Consider the following 20,265-nt stretch of genomic DNA (forward strand, 5'->3'; position numbering starts at 1 on the left):
GAGAAAAACAAGTATCGTACATTAACTCATATATGTGGAATCTAGAAAAATGGTACAGATAAACTGGTTTGCAACGCAGAGGTGGAGACATGGATGTAGAGAATAAACGTATGGACACCAAGGGGCGAAAGCAGGGTGTTGGGTGGTTGTGGGATGAATTGGGAGATTGGGATTGACACGTATACACTAATATGTATAAAATAGATAGCTAATAATAACCTGCTGTATAAAAAAAATTAAGTTAAATTAAAAAAAAATACTGCCAAAAGGAAACTTTGCAGAATGGCTATAACATTTCACATTCTTACCAGTAGTTGTATTAGAGATGTGGATTCTCTGCATCCTCACCATCATTTGCTGTTTTCACTTTTTAATTTTTGCTGTTCAAATAGGTGTGTACATATACCTCATTGTGGTTATAATCTGCGTTTTCCTAATGACTAGTGTGTTTCATGTGTTTATTTGACATCCATATACCCTCTTTGGTTGAAGTGTCTGTTTATGCCCTTTGCCCATTTTTCTAGATTTCTGTATTGTTGAGCTTTGAAGCTTCTCTGTATATAAGTCCTTTGTCAGATATGTGGTTTGCATCTATCATTCCAAAACTTGTCGTTTCATCTATAAAGTTAGAATTGTCTTTTAAAATATTCTTTGTAATAGAGTGGAGATTTGGCTATTATTTGGAGGGGCTCGATGTATTAAAATCAATCTCAATTAAGACTCAATTTGCAGTAAAAATTTATGTGGGTTAGGAACTGAAGTAGTGTGTATGTGTATGTTTCTTTCATGAATGATCACCAAATGAAGAATATGCATGTTTTTAGTGGCTTACCTGAATTATATTTGATGCAAGGAGGCAGATTAGACACCTACCCTGCAACCTCAGGCATTTTACTTAGCTCTTCTTGAGCATGTTTTTTCAACCCATGAAATGGGGGGAAATATGTTTTAATTCCATTAATACTGTGAAATTGCTAATATAGCTCTAAAAAGATAAGGTATATTGTAAAAGCTCTTCTCCATTTTTTAAAAATTCACTTCTCCTTATTGTCTAGGGGACATTTGTTCCGTTGTTTCCTGTGATTTCAGATTTTGGCTTGTAGACCTTCTTCACAGTTAAGAGTATCTTAAACCAGAATGAGGATATCATTTCATGTTGCTAAAATGGTTTTTTGCCCACACACAACTCTGGTTTAAGGGAAAAATTTAAAATAGAATAAAATTAAAATAATTAATGTAAAGATTCTCAAGCAAGGTGCCTCGTACAGAGAAAAAGCTGCTAGAAGGGCTCTAAGGGTGACTGAAAAAACCACTTTTCTCCTAAGAAAGAAGCTTCTTAAGGGACCAAGACATCAGTAGAGTACTCTGTTCTTGAGCTTCCAATTTGAGTGCCTGGAGCCGGAAGCCCTTTGGGGTTTAAGAAGGGAGCGACAGATTTGCTTGTTATCTGTTTGTCAAAGCATTGCTCTACTGCTGTCCTGTTAGAAACAGCATTCCAAAGGTTGGCTTCTGTCAGTATATGAAATTAATAAATATGAATATAAAATATGTCACAGAGGTTGATCTTCCTTTAAGTTATTGAAATGCGTACTTTTTAAAAACAGTTGAGGGCTTCCCTGGTGGTGCAGTGGTTGAGAATCCGCCTGCCGATGCAGGGGACACGGGTTCGTGCCCCGGTACGGGAAGATGCCACATGCCGCCGAGTGGCTAGGCCCGTGAGCCATGGCTGCTGAGCCTGCGCTTCCGGAGCCTGTGCTTCGCAACGGGAGAGGCCACAACAGTGAGAGGCCCGCGTACCGCAAAAAAATAAAAATAAAAAAATAGAAACAGTTGACTAAATAGCAGTTAGTTATATATATCTAAGTATACACACTTATAGCTATATATAATAGTTATATATAATCAAGTATACCTTGACTGGGTTTAAATCCTGACTCTGTGACTTAAACACTGTTTGGTTTTGGTCAAGCTACTTAACCTTTCTGTGTCTTCTAATCTGAAAGCAGTGTTAATGATCATATGTATACCATAGGGTTATTCTTAGGATTAAATGAGTTCATAAATGCAAAGCACTTGTAATAATTCCTGGCTAAGCTATTATTACCTGATTAGTAAAGTAATTATATAGGAAATTGTTGATGAGAAAATTAGATCTTTTAGCCAAAGGTGTTTATCTATGAGTATATTGCCCTGAAGGAGAATTTTACAGAACTTCTTTTTTTTCATTAGTATATGTATTTTTCATTCCAGTTATCATTGCCAACTTTATTTTGGACATTATGTTAAAATGCTTGGAACTTTTAAATATCCTCAATTTGGGGACACTGACAGTTAACCAAATTTTGTTTAGTGTGATTTGATTATGAAAAAGAGAAGTACAGGCAGTTCTGTATGTTTACAGAAGAGACATTTTACCTAGTCTGTAATGAGTGTTTATGACTGATGAGTGGAACAAGAAAGCGAAAGCTTTCTGGAAGGGCTGATCCTGTGGGATGGATGTGGGGAGAAACATTGTATATAAAGGAAGCACATAGATTGTTTTTTGTTTTTGTTTTTAAAGGCAAGGAAGGGAAGCTGAATAGTAGATTGAAAAGAAAGGTAGGAGTACTTGTGTATGAGAACCATCTAAATTGTGGAATGGAGTGTCAATTAAACCTGTATTAGACAAAGAGGAGCCGTTGAGATGGTTTTTTTTTCTGTTTTTATTGAGAAACAATTTACGTACATCACTGTATAATTTTAAGATGTTTAGCAGGATGGTTTTATTTACATATATTATGAAATGATTCCTACAATTAGGTTCAACTGAGAATTTTTAAAGTTTGAGAAATTTGAACATTTTTCATGTTTTAAAACTTGTTTATTTTGGTTCTATAATGGTACATTCTTAAATAATCTCTATATGTCAATAGTCTTTATATTCATGCTAAAATTGTTTTTTCTTTTTATTAAGGATTTCAGTTTGTTGAAATGAGCAGTCGTAAATCAAAGAGTAACAACTTAATACAAGCAGAATACCTTTCACAGGTTAGTATATATTTTTGTTACTCTGAAGGTCTGTTACCATGCAAAGGTGATAAGAGAATTAGTCATCTTCTTAACTTGAATTCTCCCCTTATCATGTATGAAGAACCACTCTTCATTCTCAAGGGGAGAGTATCTTTGCTACTTCCTAATTTCAACCTCTAAGTCTTTGGATAGATGGAATCCTAACTTTACTCATGTCTTCCTAAATGTGCTCTAGTTCAGTTTAGTTTAATATTATCTTTAGAGTTTTGTACTTCTTTTGTTAAATTTATTCCTAAGTATTTTATTCCTTTTGGTGCTGTTGTAAACGGAATTGTTTTCTTAATTTTATGTTTTATTTATTGCAAGTGTATCTAAATGAAATTGATTTTTCTATGTTAATCTTGTATTCTGTAACCTTCCTGAACTCATTTATTCTAATATTTTTTTAGTTTATTCCTTAGGATTTTCTTTATGTAAGATCATGTCATCTGCAAATAGAGATAGTTTTACTTCTTTCTTCCCATTCTAGATGCCTTTCATTTCTTTTTCTTGTCTAATTGCCCTGACTAGAACCTTCAGTATAACACTGAATAAACTAGCAAGAGCAGACAATCTTATTTTGTTTTTGATATTGGGGAAATGTGTTCAGTCTTTCACCATTGAGTATGATGTTAGCTGTAGGTTTTTGTGTTCTTTATCAGGTTGAGGAAGTCCCTTTATATTCCTAGCATGTTGAGTGTTTTTATCATGAACATTTAATGTTTTCTTAAGTGCATATATATCTCTTTTGAGGAGTCTAGTAGGGAACGTGCATGATATTTCTACACTGGCATTTCTTTTTTTCTTATTTAAAGATTTTTTTGATGTGGACCATTTTTAAAGTCTTTATTGAGTTTATTACAATATTGCTTCTGTTTTATGTTTTGGTTTTTTGGCCATGAGACATGTGGGATCTTAGCTCCCCAACCGGTGATCGAACCCGCACCCCATACATTGTAAGGCGAAGTCTTAAGCACTGAACTGCTAGGGAAGACCCTACACTGGCATTTCTATTTATCTGGCTTGACCAGAACTACATTTCTTTTAAACAAAAACTAAATGTATTGGCATTCCTTTGTGAGACCTTACCTTCCTTCTTGTAGAAGGAAAATGTTTAATTCTGTTTTTTAATTTAACTTTTACATATCTTTGTAAAGTGAACAAATCTTCCATGTGCAGCTTAATTAATTTCTATACATTTATACACCTGTTTAATTTTCATCTCAGATCACTTTAGGATTTTTGAACCTCTGACTATTCACTACAACTTCACTTTATCTCTCACTTTATTTTATACATAGTTGTCTCTCTAAGAGACTTTAATGAAGTTTAAAAAAAGAAAAGGACTGAAGGTTGTCTTTTGATTTCTAGTGAACTTATCTAGGGGGTAGAATGCACACTATGATTCTTTGAATCTATATATGTCCCTTTAATTTTTTTACAAATATCATCTATTACCTATATAATACCTATATTGTGTTGTAGATAACTGCCTCTTTTAATCTTCAAAACAGACCTGCCAGAAAAGTGTTATTGTCTCTTTGGCACCAATCTTCCTATTCTTTCCACTTCCTCTGTAAATAAGTATGGATTATTTTATCCCCAGTGAATAATTTGCTTTGCTCAGCCTCTGGTACATGTAAAGAGAACTCAGATCTATTTCTTTGGTATGTGAAGGATCAGTCCCATGCTGTCAGTCTGGGAGAAGCAAATAATCCTGGGCCTTCTTGTTTCTGCTGATGGGGCTAAATCTGAAACAGCCTCCTGAGGTTTTTGTCACTGAGGACCTTTGTATTAGCAGCAAAGCAGAAAAAGAATGATTTTAATGATCCATCTTTTTAAAGATCGTGATAGATTGGCTTTTTTTTTTTTTTTTTTTTTTTTTAACAACTGAGTCTAAGCCCTTCGTTCTAAGGCAAACTCAAAATTTTGGTCTTTAGAAGAATTTTTTCTTAATTAATTCCAATGATTTCTTATTTTATGTCGTAGATGAATATAATTTCTTCCATATAATTGAGCACATCCTTATATGCTGAGTTACTACTATTTTGCAGGTTGTTTCTTGAATGTGTCATTTCTTTCCAAATATATTCATTTCTTTCCAATATATTTGCAGTGTTTTGTTAGGCATAGATCATGTTCATTTAGTAGTATGGTGCTCTGTATCTAATAGGCCCTCAATAACTATATGGACTTGTAAATTTCTTTTATTTCCTCGGAATCCTGACTTCTGTGACAGATAGAGATTGATAAGGCTTGAGCTAAACCAGTTTAGATGTGTTGGTCTCTAGAGACTGAGGTGTGGTTCATGAACATTATTAAATTAGATTACATTATTAGATTCTCTCCTGTCTTTGTTCGTTGGCTGATACGTTATGCAAAGTGAGGTATTCGTTCATTCACATGGATTAAAACAGCCCTCAAATTGCTGATTAGCTAAAGGAACTAATTCTTTCTCTTGTTGAAAGCTTCATAACTAAGTTCTCATCCTTTCTCTGGGACTTGAGATAGGTAAAAAGAATTGTTAATTTTACAACTTAGGAAAATGCCAGACGTCATGATGATAAGTTATTTAGGGAGGGTTGAATTGATTCATTAATACCTAATTCTGACTGCTATAAATGTATATTCTTGTTCCTTTTTGATTGCACATGTAATATTTTCATTTATATTTATTCACTTTATTTTTATCAGGTACAAAGAATTTTGCGTGAAAGATTTTGTCATCAGAGTCCATATAGTAACCTATTTGGAGTACAAGTACAATATAAGTAAGTTTAGCTATCTGCTTGTCTGTTATGAAAGTACTTACAGATGCCCTTTAGGTTTTGCAAAAATTGTCATACACAGATTTTATTAAACAAGGCTAACAGACATTTTATAGAGGTAAAATATTTGCTTTGTATATAAAAAAATGACTGTTGTGAAGCAAGAGCAGATATCTGTATTTCCATAGTGAAAAAAACCTTTTAACTTTCAATCTTGTATCATTTCTATAATCTGGTATTATGGAGAGAATTCTGAGCTTGCACCTAATACTCAGCAGCCAGCTGTGGAGTAAAAGGTCCTAAGAGTCGCCACTGTTGTCCCTTGTCCCATACCATCATAAAGACCAAGATACTTCAGTCTTACTTGGTTTCTTCTTGAGGTTTCCAGAGAATCAGTATTTGTGTTCTTCTCTGTAGGACTATTTAGAGCATAAGTCAAGTGCCCAGAAGAAGAGAAAAAAGGAATGTCTGTTTTTTGTTCAAATTCAGCTTTTAAAAAGTATTACCTAGCAAATTATTTCAGCTTTCCTTTTTAAATTTTGGCCTATTTATATCATTTCAGACACTTAATTGAGCTGCTAAAAAGAACTGCTATTCATGGAGAAAGTAATTCTGTTCTCATTATTGGACCCCGAGGATCAGGAAAGACCATGGTAAAAGCTGTTGATTTCTGATGTTCCTTTGCTTTGTAGGCATGTGATGATTCTTAGGGACAACACTGGAAATGTTTTTCATTGTTTTCATCATTGTGTTGCTAATATTTTGCTTTTTTTTTTAATTTAAATCATAGAAGACATGAAAAGCCTGTATAATGTTAGAGTGGTATACTTGAGTTGAACAATCTTTTTTACCTTTTTCTCCCTCACAGTAATAAATTTTTTAATAATGTTTGTTCCATCATGGTCTTTTATCCTTGAAGAATTTGTGATTGACAATGGACAAAGCAAACTAGCAGCTATTGAGCCTGTACCTTGTGTCTTTTATTTATGTTCTGTCATTTATTCCTTACATTAACCCTGCAAGGTAGGTTTGGTATTGTCTCTGTTTATAGATTAGGTAACTATCATACCATGCATTCTTTTTTTTCCTCTTGTTGTTTAACCCTAACTCAGGCAGTTTTTTTTATATGTACACTCACATCTTCTAGAATTCTCTTCTACTTTCCCTCTTTACTATATTTGCTTAGTCACCTTCAAAAGATACTGTTGCTTTCTCCCCTCAGTTTATCTTTTCACATTCTTCATTCATTATATAAGACAAATTATAGCTGTTATATTGCAAGTATTACTATTTAATTATAAAATCTGTTTCTGCTATATTCCATGCAATAAATTTAGATTTCTCACTAATATGCTTTTTATATGTATAAGTAAAGTTATGTATTATTTTAATATAAGTAAAATTACGTAAAATAGAAATAAAATTACGTTTTTATTTTTTAAGCAGTATGTTTTCACTGTACATTATGTAAGATGAGGAAATTATGACTTTAGGATTTTACTGTTATCACCCATTTCCAGTATTGTTTGAAGTACATCAATTGGGAGTTTAGATCTAGATAATTTCTTTTTTAATCTTTTAAGAGTTTTTCATTTATTATAATCACATTTATGATAGTATTTATTTTTGACTGTTTAATTTGGTTCAGTCCTTGGGCTCAGTCCTTGTATATAACCACTGTTTCTTTATTCTTGTTTTTTTATTATGATTTTCCTTTTTGTGTTTGACTTCAGTGCTATTTGGGGTAGTTTTTACAGGAGAACCATGTGACTAATATACTTTGGAATTATTAGACTATTTAAAATTATTAACAATAATTCTATTAACAATAGAAAAACTGAGCAAAGATATGCACAGAAAGATCATAGGAAATTAAATACAAAGTGATCTTAAACTTATAAACATGTTCAATTTCACTCATAATTTAGTAAATTAAATAAAAACTATAGTAATTTTCTCTCTCAGGTTGACAAAAAAATCTGTAAGATTGATAACATACTGATGTTTTTGCTGGTGATATAAATTATAATTAGAAAAAGTCTAACCACACTACAAATGTGTATACCCTTTGACTCAGCAACATTTCTAGGAATTTACCATTGTGAAATGATACGTGTACAGTTACTTATTTCAACACTGTTTGTTAATAGTGAAAGATGAGAAACAATATAAATGCCTATCAACAGAATACTGGTTAACAAATCATGGTACATCCCTCCATATAATAGACTATGATACAGCAGTAAAAAAGAATAAAGAAATATTTGTAGACAGTCCATAAAGAAAAGGAAGAGGAAAAAAGCTCATATTTCTGTCAGTTCGTCTGTGAACCAAAAATTCCCTGAAATGTGTATATATTTTAAAAAATTTTTATTGGCGTATAGTTGATTTACAATGTTGTGTTAGTTTCAGGTATATATCAAAGGTGAATCAATTTTACATATACACATATCCACTCTTTTTTTAGATTCTTTTCCCATATAGGCCATTACAGAGTATTGACTAGAGTTCCCTGTGCTATACAGTAGGTTCTTATTAGTTATCTGTTTTATATATAGTAGTATGTATATGTCAATCCCAGTCTCCCAATGTATCCCTGCCCCCTTTATCCCCTGGTAACCATAAGTTTGTTTTCTACATCTGTGACTCATTTGTAAATAAGTTCATTTGTACCCTTTTTTTTAGATTCCACATATAAGTGCTATCATATGATATTTGTCTTTCTGTGTCTGACTTACTTCAGTCAATATGACAATCTCTAGGTCCATCCATGTTGCTGCAAATGGCATTATTTTGTTCTTTTTTATGGCTGAGTAATATTCCATTGTATATATGTACCACATCTTCTTTTTCCATTCCTCTGTTGATGGACATTTAGGTTGCTTCCATGTCCTGGCTATTGTAAACAGTGCTGCAGTGACCATTGGGGTGCATGTATCTTTTCAAATTATGGTTTTCTTCAGGTATATGCCTAAGAGTGGGATTGCTGGGTCACAGGGTAGTTCAATTTTTAATTTTTTAAGGAACTGCCATACTGTTCTCCATAGTGTCTGGAGAACAATTTACATTCCCACCAACAATGTAGGAGAGTTCCCTTTTCTCCACACTCTCTCCAGCATTTATTGTTTGTAGATTTTTTGATGATGGCCATTCTGACCAGTGTGAGGGGATACCTCATTGGAGTTTCGATTTGCATTTCTCTAATAATTAGTGATGTTGAGCATCTTTTCATGTGCATTTAAAAAAAAATTTTTTTTTATTTTTGGCTGCATTGGGTCTTCGTTGCTGCCCACGGGCTTCTCTCTAGTTGTGGCGAGTGGGGGCTGCCCCTCGCTGCCGTGCACCGGCTTCTTATTGCAGTGGCTTCTCTTTTTGTGAGAGCACGGGCTCTAGTCACCCGGCTTCAGTAGTTGTGGCACGTGGTCTCAGCAGTTGTGGCTCACGGGCTCTAGAGTGCAGGCTCAGTAGTTGTGGCGCACGGGCTTAGCCGCTCCGTGGCATGTGGGATCTTCCTGGGCCAGGGCTCAAACCCGTGTCCCCTGCATTGGCAGGCAGATTCCCAACCACTGCGCCGCCAGGGAATTCCCCATTTTTTAATATAAATTTATTTTTATTTTTGGCTGCGTTGGGTCTTCGTTGCTGCGCAGGGGCTTTCTGTGGTTGTGGCGAGCGGGGGCTACTCTTTGTTGCGGTGCATGGGCTTCTCATTGCGGTGGCTTCTCTCATTGTGGAGCACGGGCTCTAGGCACACGGGCTTTAGTAGTTGTGGCTCACGGGCTCTAGAGCACAGCCTCAGCAGTGTGGCGCACGGGCTTAGTTGCTCCGCGGCATGTGGGATCTTCCTGGACCAGGGCTAGAACCCATGTCCCCTGCATTGGCAGAAGGATTCTTCACCACTGCACCACCAGGGAAGTCGTTTCATGTGCTTTTTGGCCATCCATGTGCCTCCCTAAGATATTAAACACTAATATAGTGAGTTATTTGTTGAGGAGGGGATATGGGAACAGAGGTAGGAATCTTTTCACTGCATATCTTTTTATACTTTTTGAGGGGTAAACTATATGACCATACAATCTATTTTAAAAACTAAAGAATGGAAAGTTGGTTGAAGGCAAGGGTAAAAACCCCAACAACCTGCTTAACAGAACAAATCACTAAAGTCATTCAGACCACAGAAATACAAAAGAGAAATGAAGTTTAGTAATATGGGGAAATGTAAAAAAATATTTTAAATACATCAAAAATTATTTTGCACATTACTTACAACATGGCGGGATTGAACTCTTGGGTCACAGTTTTTTCTCCTTTGGATTACATAGATTTTATTCAATTTGTATTCTGTATGAAAACTCCAAGGGTAGGCTTTTCTTTTTTCCTTTATAAATTGCTGTTTCAATCTGGATAGTTTAGATTATGCACTCATAACAACCCTAAATTTCAGTGTCTTGACACAAAAGAAATTTATTGTTTACTTTTTGCTCTATGCTTAGTGTGGATCAGCAAGGGGGCACTGTTCTCTGTAGTCACTCAAAGGAAGTGGTGGATGTTATGTCAGCATTTCTGCACAAATACTCCAGTGGAAGAAAGGGAGCATGATGAATCATGGACACTCTTAAAGTTCCTACCCAGAGGTGATGCAGAACATATCTCACAGTTCACTGAACAGAGTGGGTCACATGGTCACACCTAATTTCAAGAGAGCAAGGAAATGCATTTTTCCTAGGTGCCTAGAAAGGGAGGTTAAGCAGAAGTATGGTGAACATCACTGGTGACCACCACAGCTAACGTGTTTTGAGTTTTGTTTGTAATTTTTCCTTGTCTGGGGATGCTTTTAGAATTTCTCTATCTTAGCAGTGTGAATATTTCACAGGCTATTTCCAAGTGTGGATCATAAAAACTGAAGCTCTGCAAACCCTTTTAATGTGAATTTAAGTCTTTGTTAGTAAAGGATAATTTTCCTTTCTTTCCAGTTTTCATTATTTCATTGTCTTTGGAAAACACATTATCCTATGTATTTTTCCTTTTTTTTTTTTTTTTTTTTTTGTGGTACATGAGCCCCTCACTGCTGTGGCCTCTCCTGCCATGGAGCACAGGCCCCGGATGTCCAGGCTCAGTGGCCATGGCTCACGGGCCTAGCCGCTCTGCGGCATGTGGGATCCTCCCCGACCGGGGCACGAACCCGCATCCCCCGCATCGGCAGGTGGACTCTCAACCACTGTGCCACCAGGGAAGCCCTATCCTATGTATTTTTGAAGAACATTTTTACATAATACTTTAATTCTTCAAGGAGCTCCATAGTGATACTCTTGTATCAGTACAGGAGAAAATGAGATCTAGGAAATCAGTACATTAGACCTGTTATTCTATCGTACACTGTGCATCTTGAAACAAAATAACAACACAACAGAGAAGTTGAATCTCAGTGATTTATACATCAAAGTGTCAAGCCTAAAAATATAACTTGAACAGCTAATGACTGAATTTATTCTGAACTTTCATCTTGGAAGTTTGTCCCTAAAGGCATGGACAAAGTTCAGAAAAAAGGAAACAGAGATAGTAAACGCTTACAAAGATGTATAAGTAAATACAAATTAAAGCTATACTCCATTTCATTAGTAAATTGGCTAAAATAGATACATTTTTTACAGAAAAAGTAAGCAGATAGTACAGAGTTCCCATACAATCTCCACATACATACATGCACACATGTGCGCACAGTTTCCCCTATCATTAATATCTTGCCTTAGTTAAAATTTGTTAAAATTAATGAAAGTGATAGTGAAACATCATTACTAACTAAAATCCATTGTCTACATTAAGGGTCACTCTTTGAATTCTACAAGTCTGTGGGTACAACACACTGTTCTGGTGTTTTGACATCATTTATCTAATGTGAGTTAACTGGAATATGGAAGAACCCATACCTGGTATTCCATTTTGGTACAATTTAATTTAATCCTACTGCACTCCAATATTGAGAGGTCAAAAAGATAAGGAGTATTGTTTAATTCGTGCCACTTTTGTGATTTGTTGTATGTGGGAGTATCCTGAGATATAAGTTATTCTTAGATAAGAATTTTATTATGTAATATAATTAGTATAATTATATATATCATAGCATTAGTACAATCATGTGTTAGTAATATTATTAGTATAATCATGTAAATTTGAACTTAAAAAATAAGATTACAGTATATTTAAAACACTATCCTTGGCCATACTATCCAAAATACAAAAATTCAAAATCTACGGTTAATAAAGGTAACAGATATTGTGGTTTGTTGTATTTCAAACATTTATTTTAAAAGTAGATATGGTTCCAAATGATAGATTGGACCTTGGAAAATAATCTTCTATATAGAGATAACTATAGACAAACTTGCTAGATGGTTAAGTAGGATGTTTCTTCTAGTTGATATTTCTTCTAGTTGCATATTGTTGAATCTTGTGTTCCATAAAGTATTTGGGAATAGTAATTGTAGGTAAGCATAAAAATCTCTGGATGTTGGCAGTTCTAAGCAAGCTGTGCTAGTATGTTGGTAAAATTAATTTTTAGCTACAAAGAATGTGGAAATGGGGTAGCCAAATTGGTTATGATGGTTAGTGTAACATAACCAACTAAGTTTTTTTAGTACATAATATAGTTTAAAATATTTGAAAAGATGACATTGTTTCCTTGAAAAAAAAACAGTCATTATGTGATTGGTAACCTAGCTAATTACACAGTAAATTTTAGCAATATCCAGAGTGGAACTAAAATTATTATTTGAAGACATACTTGCTAATATGATCATTTCAGACGGTCACACCTCATTAAAAAATTGTGAGCTGATTCAAGCAAATCATAGTAACCTGGTGTTAAAGTAAATTCAGTGGAAAGAGGCTATAAACCTGTTACAACTCTCTCTATGCGTATGTAAAATGACGGTATTATTATTAACCCTGTTTCATTCTGCAAAGAATCTGAAATGGTTTTGAACAATTCATCAAATGTAAAATGATTTTAAACATAAAATCAGAGCCAGGGAAATACAAATATTATGTAAGTAAAATATCAAGAGGTAGGGGCAAGAACAAAGCAGGTTACTAAGAGAATACAGCATAAGAGACCCAAGTTTGTATCATTTGGGGACTAACTCTTGCGATAGGGTCTGACTTGATCCAAAGACAGAAAAGTACCACCTCATCTTCTGACAGTTTTCTGTAAAGAATGTAACATCTCAGCTGGGCTTCTACTCATAGTATTGACAGTTGACATTTTGAGATTGTCTTTTTTTAAGAGGACTTTTTTAAGAGGACTACCTGTGATCTGAGGTAGAATTCCATATGCTTTAGAAACTATACAGATATACCAGGAATAGCTAGTATGTTTCATATACTGTTGTGAAACGTAATAATTTAAAATGAGGGTATTTGTTTTCTTTCTATTGCACAGATATTACAGTGACAAATAGAGGTAGAATATTGCAAAAACAAATAGTATTTTGTTTTTCAAAATAGCTTACCAGTTGTCTCAGTGACTTTGTTGAATAATCCTTTTTGTCCTCACTAAATTTTGATGCCATCTTTATTGTATACATAGCCTAATTTCCTGGACTATATATTTTGGGATAGTACCGTTCTATTTCTATTTTCATGTTAAAAAGAATAATCTGCCATTACTCTTCCTTTTACAAAGCTTTATGTTTTTTCTTAATTCTGTTTATTTTCAAATTTAAGAAAATATGCAGTATTAATATGAAGAGATATATATGATAGTGCAATATGAGTGATAAGATGTCACAAATCAAAAAATATAAAGAATGTAAGTATGTGGCATAGAAACCTGTAATTATAAAAATGTGAAGCTTTATAATTGAACAGTTTAAGGTGGCATAACACTTTCTGGGTATTTTTAGCAGTAATTACTATTATATTTTATTAGTATTAATAATTTTTTTTAAATTGTGAACTCTAAGTTTAATAAGGGCTTTCTTTGCTTACCAAGCAGCTAACAAAGGCAACATCTCTTTTTTCAGCTTAACCTCTTGGTATTTCTTTTTTAATTTTCATTTTAAGGTAACATACAAAGTAGTTCACAGGGGCTTCCCTGGTGGCGCAGTGGTTGAGAGTCCACCTGCCAATGCAGGGGACGTGGGTTCGTGCCCCGGTCTGGGAAGATCCCACATGCTGCGGAGCGGCTAGGTCCATGAGCCATGGCCGCTGAGCCTGCACGTCCGGAGCCTGTGCTCTGCAACGGGAGAGGGTCACAACAGTGAGAGGCCCGTGTACCGCAAAAAAAAAAAAAAAAAAAAAAAGTAGTTCACAGTATTTCATAAAAATTGCCTTATTGGGGGCAGATGTTTTGCTATCATTTAGCATTGTTCTTGTACTTATTTTCAATAGCTTTTAACTGATTTCAATGATAATTTTGTAGAGTAAATGGTGGAGACATATAATGAGCTGAGACATGAAGTTCATAAGTGGCCATAGTTTTATGTGACTTCTACTGTAGAGAAGTACTTCTTTGAAAACTTAAGGGTTATTTCTGAACGTTTATTAGAAGTTTGGGTAGCTGATTGAGAGAGTGTGGCATCAGTCCAGGCTCTGGCATCTTAAGAGTCAGACTTTAGGAGTTCTAGTTACACCTTCTATCTACAGAGAATCTGCAAATTTGTTGATTTTAAATGACAATCTGTTTATATTCTGTTCCTATCACTCATAGTTTAAAAAAGAATATGGGCTTATCATCTTTTACCCATTATTAAATATTTCATAAACTTTTTAATATTATTTAGTTAATAAACCATGCTTTGAAAGAACTAATGGAAGTAGAAGAAGTGAGTGAAAATGTATTACAAGTTCACTTAAACGGTAAGTATGTCCTCATTTTGCTATTGGAAGGGATATAAGCCATGTGAGCTTTTTATATTATGAAGCTTAATTTACTCATGTGTTTTAAATCTGCATTAATAACTATACTTTAAAAACTAAATCTTTGTTTAACAGCTTTAGCACACTGTACACAGTATTTTTAGAAATTAAAAAATATTAATAAAGGAGACAGATAAGGTCTCTTGTTTTTTATCTTGATTTTCTTATCTTTTTTTAAAATAATACTAATCCCAAGGAAGATGGTTCTTTGAGTCTATTAAATGTTTTCACTGTTGAGTTTTTAAAAGGAAATAATGTACACTAACAGGCTTTGACTTTTTTCTTTGTAATTAAATTTTAAAAAGCATTAGAAAATTTACTTGACTGGAAAATAATCTGCATTGTATCAAATACATATTTCATTTTTATTAAATACTTTAAAATGGGCTTTATTTCAGGACTGCTGCAGATCAATGATAATATTGCCTTAAAGGAAATCACAAGGCAGTTAAATCTGGAAAATGTAGTTGGAGATAAAGTTTTTGTAAGTATCATTTTCATTATTTTATTAAATAGGCTTCAAATTAAAGTCTGTATAGCATAGATAAGTTTATATTTTTGGAAGAGTAGGAAGAGTTCAGAGATTCTAAATTGAAATATGCAAGATTCTTATAAGAATGTACAATGTACTAGGATGCATTTATTCATCAAATCTTTATGTTTAGATTTTTTTTGAAGTAGGTTATACTAGTTATAAAATTCTTCAAGAAATCCAGGTTTGTGTAGATATTATCTGAGTTTGTTTCTTTATCTGTAAGATAAATATGATTCTCTACCCTTGGAAGTAGATTAATATGTTTTTAAAAATACTACACTCTAGCAGTCTATTTCTAGTCTTATGAGACTTGGATAGCATGGGAGTAGTGGAAAATGTATTGAATTTGAAGCTACAAAAAGTGGATTTGAGTCTTGCCCTATAACTATTGACTACCTGGTAATCATGGCTAATAAATATCTTTGAATTATAGATTCCTCACCTGTTAAATTGGCATTATCTTATTATACTTACTTCACAGATTTATTCTAAAGAAGAAAAGAAGTATTAAACATCATTTATGTTTTTTTTTTAAATAGGATGGTAATATGCTGTGCAAATGTCAGTTATCTCTTATTATTAAAATGTTCACAGAAAGTTACCCACATCTCATTACTGTAGCTTGGAATCTCAGGACAGTAAACATCAATAATTTAAACTGATAAGAAATGTTTTGGAACTTTTATTAAACTTTTTACCTACCACTTGATTTATAAGGCTCAAGGGAAACATGATAAACTTGCAGCTGCCTTAATTTTCATAATGAAATGACTCATCTGCTTAATGCAATTGAAGCAGGTTGTAGACGTTCCAAGTTAATTTTCTGGTCACTGGTGATCATTCAGTGGTGTCACTCTAATCTCTAAACTGTGTCTCTGTTCTGCAGTAACACTGCCATAGTTGTGTAGGCCTCCTAACATTTAGTAATTTTATTCTTTAAAAATTACCTATAAAAAGTTGAGCCAATCATGTGTTACCTTTCCATTATCTACAGGTCTTTTTTTTTCTTTTTTTTTTTTTGGCTACATTGGGTCTTCATTGCTGCACACGGGCTTTCTCTAGTTGTGGTGAGCGGGGCTACTCTTCATTGCGGTGGGCAAGCTTCTCATTGCAGTGGCTTCTCTTGTTGTGGAACACAGGCTCTAGGTGCTTGGGCTTCGATATTTGTGGCACATGGGCTCAGTAGTTGTGGCTCGTGGGCTCTAGAGCGCGGGCTCTGTAGTTGTGGCACACAGGCTTAGTTGTTCTGTGGCATGTGGGATCTTCCTGGACCAGGGATTGAACCCGTGTCCCCTGCATTGGCAGGCGGATTCTTAACCACTGCACTACCAGGGAAGTCCCTATCTACAGGTCTTTGAAGTGCAAGTTCAAATGCTTCTTCTGTAAATCTGTTGTTCTACCTCCTGTCCAGAATGTAATGTAGAAGATAGCGGCCTACTTGGCAAAGGAGAGTTACTATTATGTAGACTCTGTTTGGCTTTTGGTTTCCAGTAGGTTAGTGTTTCTGACTTTTCTAAATAGAGCTATTTGCATTGGATTTATATGAAATAATACAAGGCACAGTTGGTTATCATCCTAGTCATCACTATTGTTATCATAATCCCCACATATACAGATTATTAGTTTAACTTCTACATTGTATAGATTAGGCACCTGAGGCTAAGAGAACATAATTAGTGTGCCTAAAGTCATAAAATGACAAAGGCTGGACATTAAGAAACTAAGTGATTTAACCCAGACCCTTTCTGTTTTGATGTACTTAGAGCAAACTTGTATATTCTTTTATTTATTTATATATATATATATATATACATATATATATGTATATACACACACACATAAATGTGTATATTTATATAAATATATACTTATATAAGTAAATTCTTATAATATGTACATATGAATTTATCTAAGTATATACTTACACTTAATGTCAGGTACAATAGTCTTTAAAAAAATAGCAAAATGTTAGCAACCTTTGAGTAACTTTGACCACTGATTTTCCAACAGATTGTCTCTGATCCTTTGTTTATGTTATGGTAAATACCTCTTGCCCTGCCTACCTTGGAAATAGTATTACTTGACAGTATGTAATCATCACAAAATATGTAGAAGCTCTTTAAAACCTGTTATGCTATTTTATATCAGTTCTCTCTACTGGGAAACAAACAAGTGGGTTTCTTTTTTCCTATATATCTCTTCAAATTTAAAGTTGGCTGTTTCTTTAAATTAAGAAATCTGAATGAAGTAAAAATTAAGGACTTCAGTGAAAAAATATTTTAATGAGGCCTTTATCCACATGCTGCAACATCTGGATAATGCATCTGCTACTCTATTAATTTCCAACCAGAATATTGTAGTTGTATCCAAAAATGTTTTGGCTGTGTTCCAAGTAAACATAGCCAAATTTGATATGATATATACAAATTCTATAATGTTCTCTTGAATAGAGAAACACTGTTTTATTGTCTGATGTTTGAGACAAGTTTCTTCTCCCTTTTCCTTTTGGATCTCATTTAAATTCATGGTAATTTTTTTAGTGGTACAAGTTTGAGACTTGCAAGAGACTGATGTGTTTCAAGATACAAAGTGCAATGGATTTCTTGTTCTCTGACTATTCAGAATATAACAACTCTTAAAAATTACCTTTAGGGCTTCCCTGGTGGCGCAGTGGTTGAGAGTCCGCCTGCCGATGCAGGGGACACGGGTTCATGCCCTGGTCCGGGAAGATCCCACCTGCTGTGGAGCGGCTGGGCCCGTGAGCCATGGCCGCTGAGCCTGCGCATCCGGAGCCTGTGCTCCGCAACGGGAGAGGCCACAACAGTGAGAGGCCCACATACTGCAAAAAAAAAAAAAACAAAACCTTTAAATAAAGTTAACAGTTTTACAGATTTTATCCAGAAAATATAAAATTTTGAACATGGCATAATAATGCCATTTTCAGTGCCATCTCTACTTTTGTATTTAAGTTTTAGATTGTAAGCATAGAGATATTCAGCTCAGAATCTGGCCAATGACTTTGGCCAGATACACAATGTCTATACAATATATAGAGTCATATAGCCCTCTTTTATTCTTTATTTCACTAAACTTCTAGTCATGGTATCTTTTTTTGTTATTCAGGGAAGCTTTGCTGAAAACCTTTCATTTCTTCTGGAAGCTTTAAAAAAAGGTAAATATTAATATGTTTAACAATATCAAAAGATATTTGTTTAGCTTTATTTTTCCCTTGATCATATGCTTTTACAAAAAAAAGAAATATAAAAAAATAAAATAATGACCACTGAAATCCCTAATAATAGTGATTATTCCAATTAACATTTGATTTCATATCTTTATTCACCTGTAGTATATCGTTGGTATAGATAGACATAATTTTCAATAAAAATAAAATCTTTTCTATTTTGTTGTGTGATATACATCTTTTCACTTACTCATGGTATGTCATAAGCATCTTTCCATGTCAGTAAATATTGAGGTGCATCATCATTTTTGTGGTTCTCATATATTTCATTTTTAAAATATAAATTAACTATAATTTAAAATTCTAATATAATGAATTATAATTTATTAATCACCAGCTATCAACTTTTATTTCTAATTTTGTATAATTAGGAAGAAATGCTTAAATGATCATCCAGATTTCCTGGGGTAAATTTCAATGAGTAGAATTCTAGATTAAAAGGTTCTACATTTAAAAGAATAAATATTAATTACCAAACTACCCTAGAAGGTCCATTTTCTAAACATATTTAAAAGTACTTTTTTCCTACAGGACCTCAAAAACAATTATTTTCATGTTTGCCTATTTAATAGAAATTTTTTTTATTTTAGTTTAATTTGCATAATTTGGGTACTGATGATGCTCATATCAAATTTTAATTGGCCACTGATATTTACTGGTTTGTGTATTTCCTGTTGGTTCTTTGCCTTATTTTGGTGGTTTATCTCATACTTATTATGTGAATTCTTGCACTTGTTTCTTTCTTCTCTTAAGTTTGGTTTGGACTTTTCAGAATAGAAGTTTAAAATTTTTTACATAGTCAAAATTTTTCCCTCCTTCATACTTTGACGTTTACTTATATTTTCATCCAGTACGTATAATTCATAATTTGGCTGGCATTTATTTTCGTAAGGTGTAAAGTAAAGATCTAATCTTGAAAATACCACTTTTTCCATTGTTATGTAATGCTATATTTTATCAAAAACTAAAGTACTATATTATGTAGGTTTAGACTTCTGAGTGGTCCCTGTGGTTTTAATATCATTTAGGTTAATGTTATCTATTAATAATATTATCAGATATTATCTAACAGGTAATATTAATTATTATTAATATTATTATATAATATAATAATTATATAATAATTATATAATATATAATATAATAATATTATTATTAATAAATCTGTTTATTATCAGTTTTTTTCACTTTTTATGCAAATATAACACCTTAGACCTTAAGGTAATAGTGATTGTTCTGCTAAAGTTTCCATTGTTGTGAGGAGAAAAACAAATCCACAGAGTCATGTTGAACTTCTCCCTATTGTTGAAGTGTTAATATTGTCATTAGTAGGTGTTAAAGTAGCTTTGGTTAAACTTCATAGTACAACGGTTATTTATAAAAATTATTTCTATGGGAAGATTTACTTTGCATTTCTACTAACTAAAAGTAAGTCTCTTTTGAAGTAATAGTTTTATGTCCCTCTGTATTTAATCCCAAAGTGTTTTGGTCTCTGTAGGTGTTAAAAGATCCTTGTCAATTTTCTGATGATAGAAGAATTATGTTTACATAATTTAAAAAACAATAGTCTTCAGTCATTTAAATGATTTTCTTAACATCAGTAAAGCTACTAGAGTCTGGTGATTAGACTGTGAATTTCCTGAGGGCCATAGGGGCTATTTTGTCCTTTGAATTATTTTTTTTGTTGAATAAATGTACATGCATTGGTAAGTGCCCTACCCAAAGTAGGTTATCAATATATTTTTTATGAATTGAGT

At 33.5% G+C, this 20,265-nt stretch overlaps 1 protein-coding gene across 3 annotated transcripts in view; it reads left to right on the forward strand.

The window, feature by feature from the left end:
• ORC4 (origin recognition complex subunit 4) overlaps positions 1 to 20,265 on the forward strand; it is a 95,235-nt gene that overhangs the window by 50,551 nt on the left and 24,419 nt on the right. For all 3 annotated transcript variants that reach the window (XM_081241909.1, XM_081241908.1, XM_081241907.1), the window contains exons 2-7: positions 2,954 to 3,027; positions 5,743 to 5,819; positions 6,379 to 6,469; positions 14,594 to 14,669; positions 15,128 to 15,213; positions 18,388 to 18,436. In XM_081241909.1, the coding sequence (XP_081098035.1) occupies positions 2,971 to 3,027; positions 5,743 to 5,819; positions 6,379 to 6,469; positions 14,594 to 14,669; positions 15,128 to 15,213; positions 18,388 to 18,436 (436 nt within the window). In that variant the 5' untranslated portion in view covers positions 2,954 to 2,970. The remainder of the gene's footprint in view (positions 1 to 2,953; positions 3,028 to 5,742; positions 5,820 to 6,378; positions 6,470 to 14,593; positions 14,670 to 15,127; positions 15,214 to 18,387; positions 18,437 to 20,265) is intronic.

Source organism: Mesoplodon bidens (genome assembly GCF_964165515.1).
Source record: "Mesoplodon bidens genome assembly, chromosome: 8".
NCBI lineage: Eukaryota > Metazoa > Chordata > Mammalia > Artiodactyla > Ziphiidae > Mesoplodon > Mesoplodon bidens.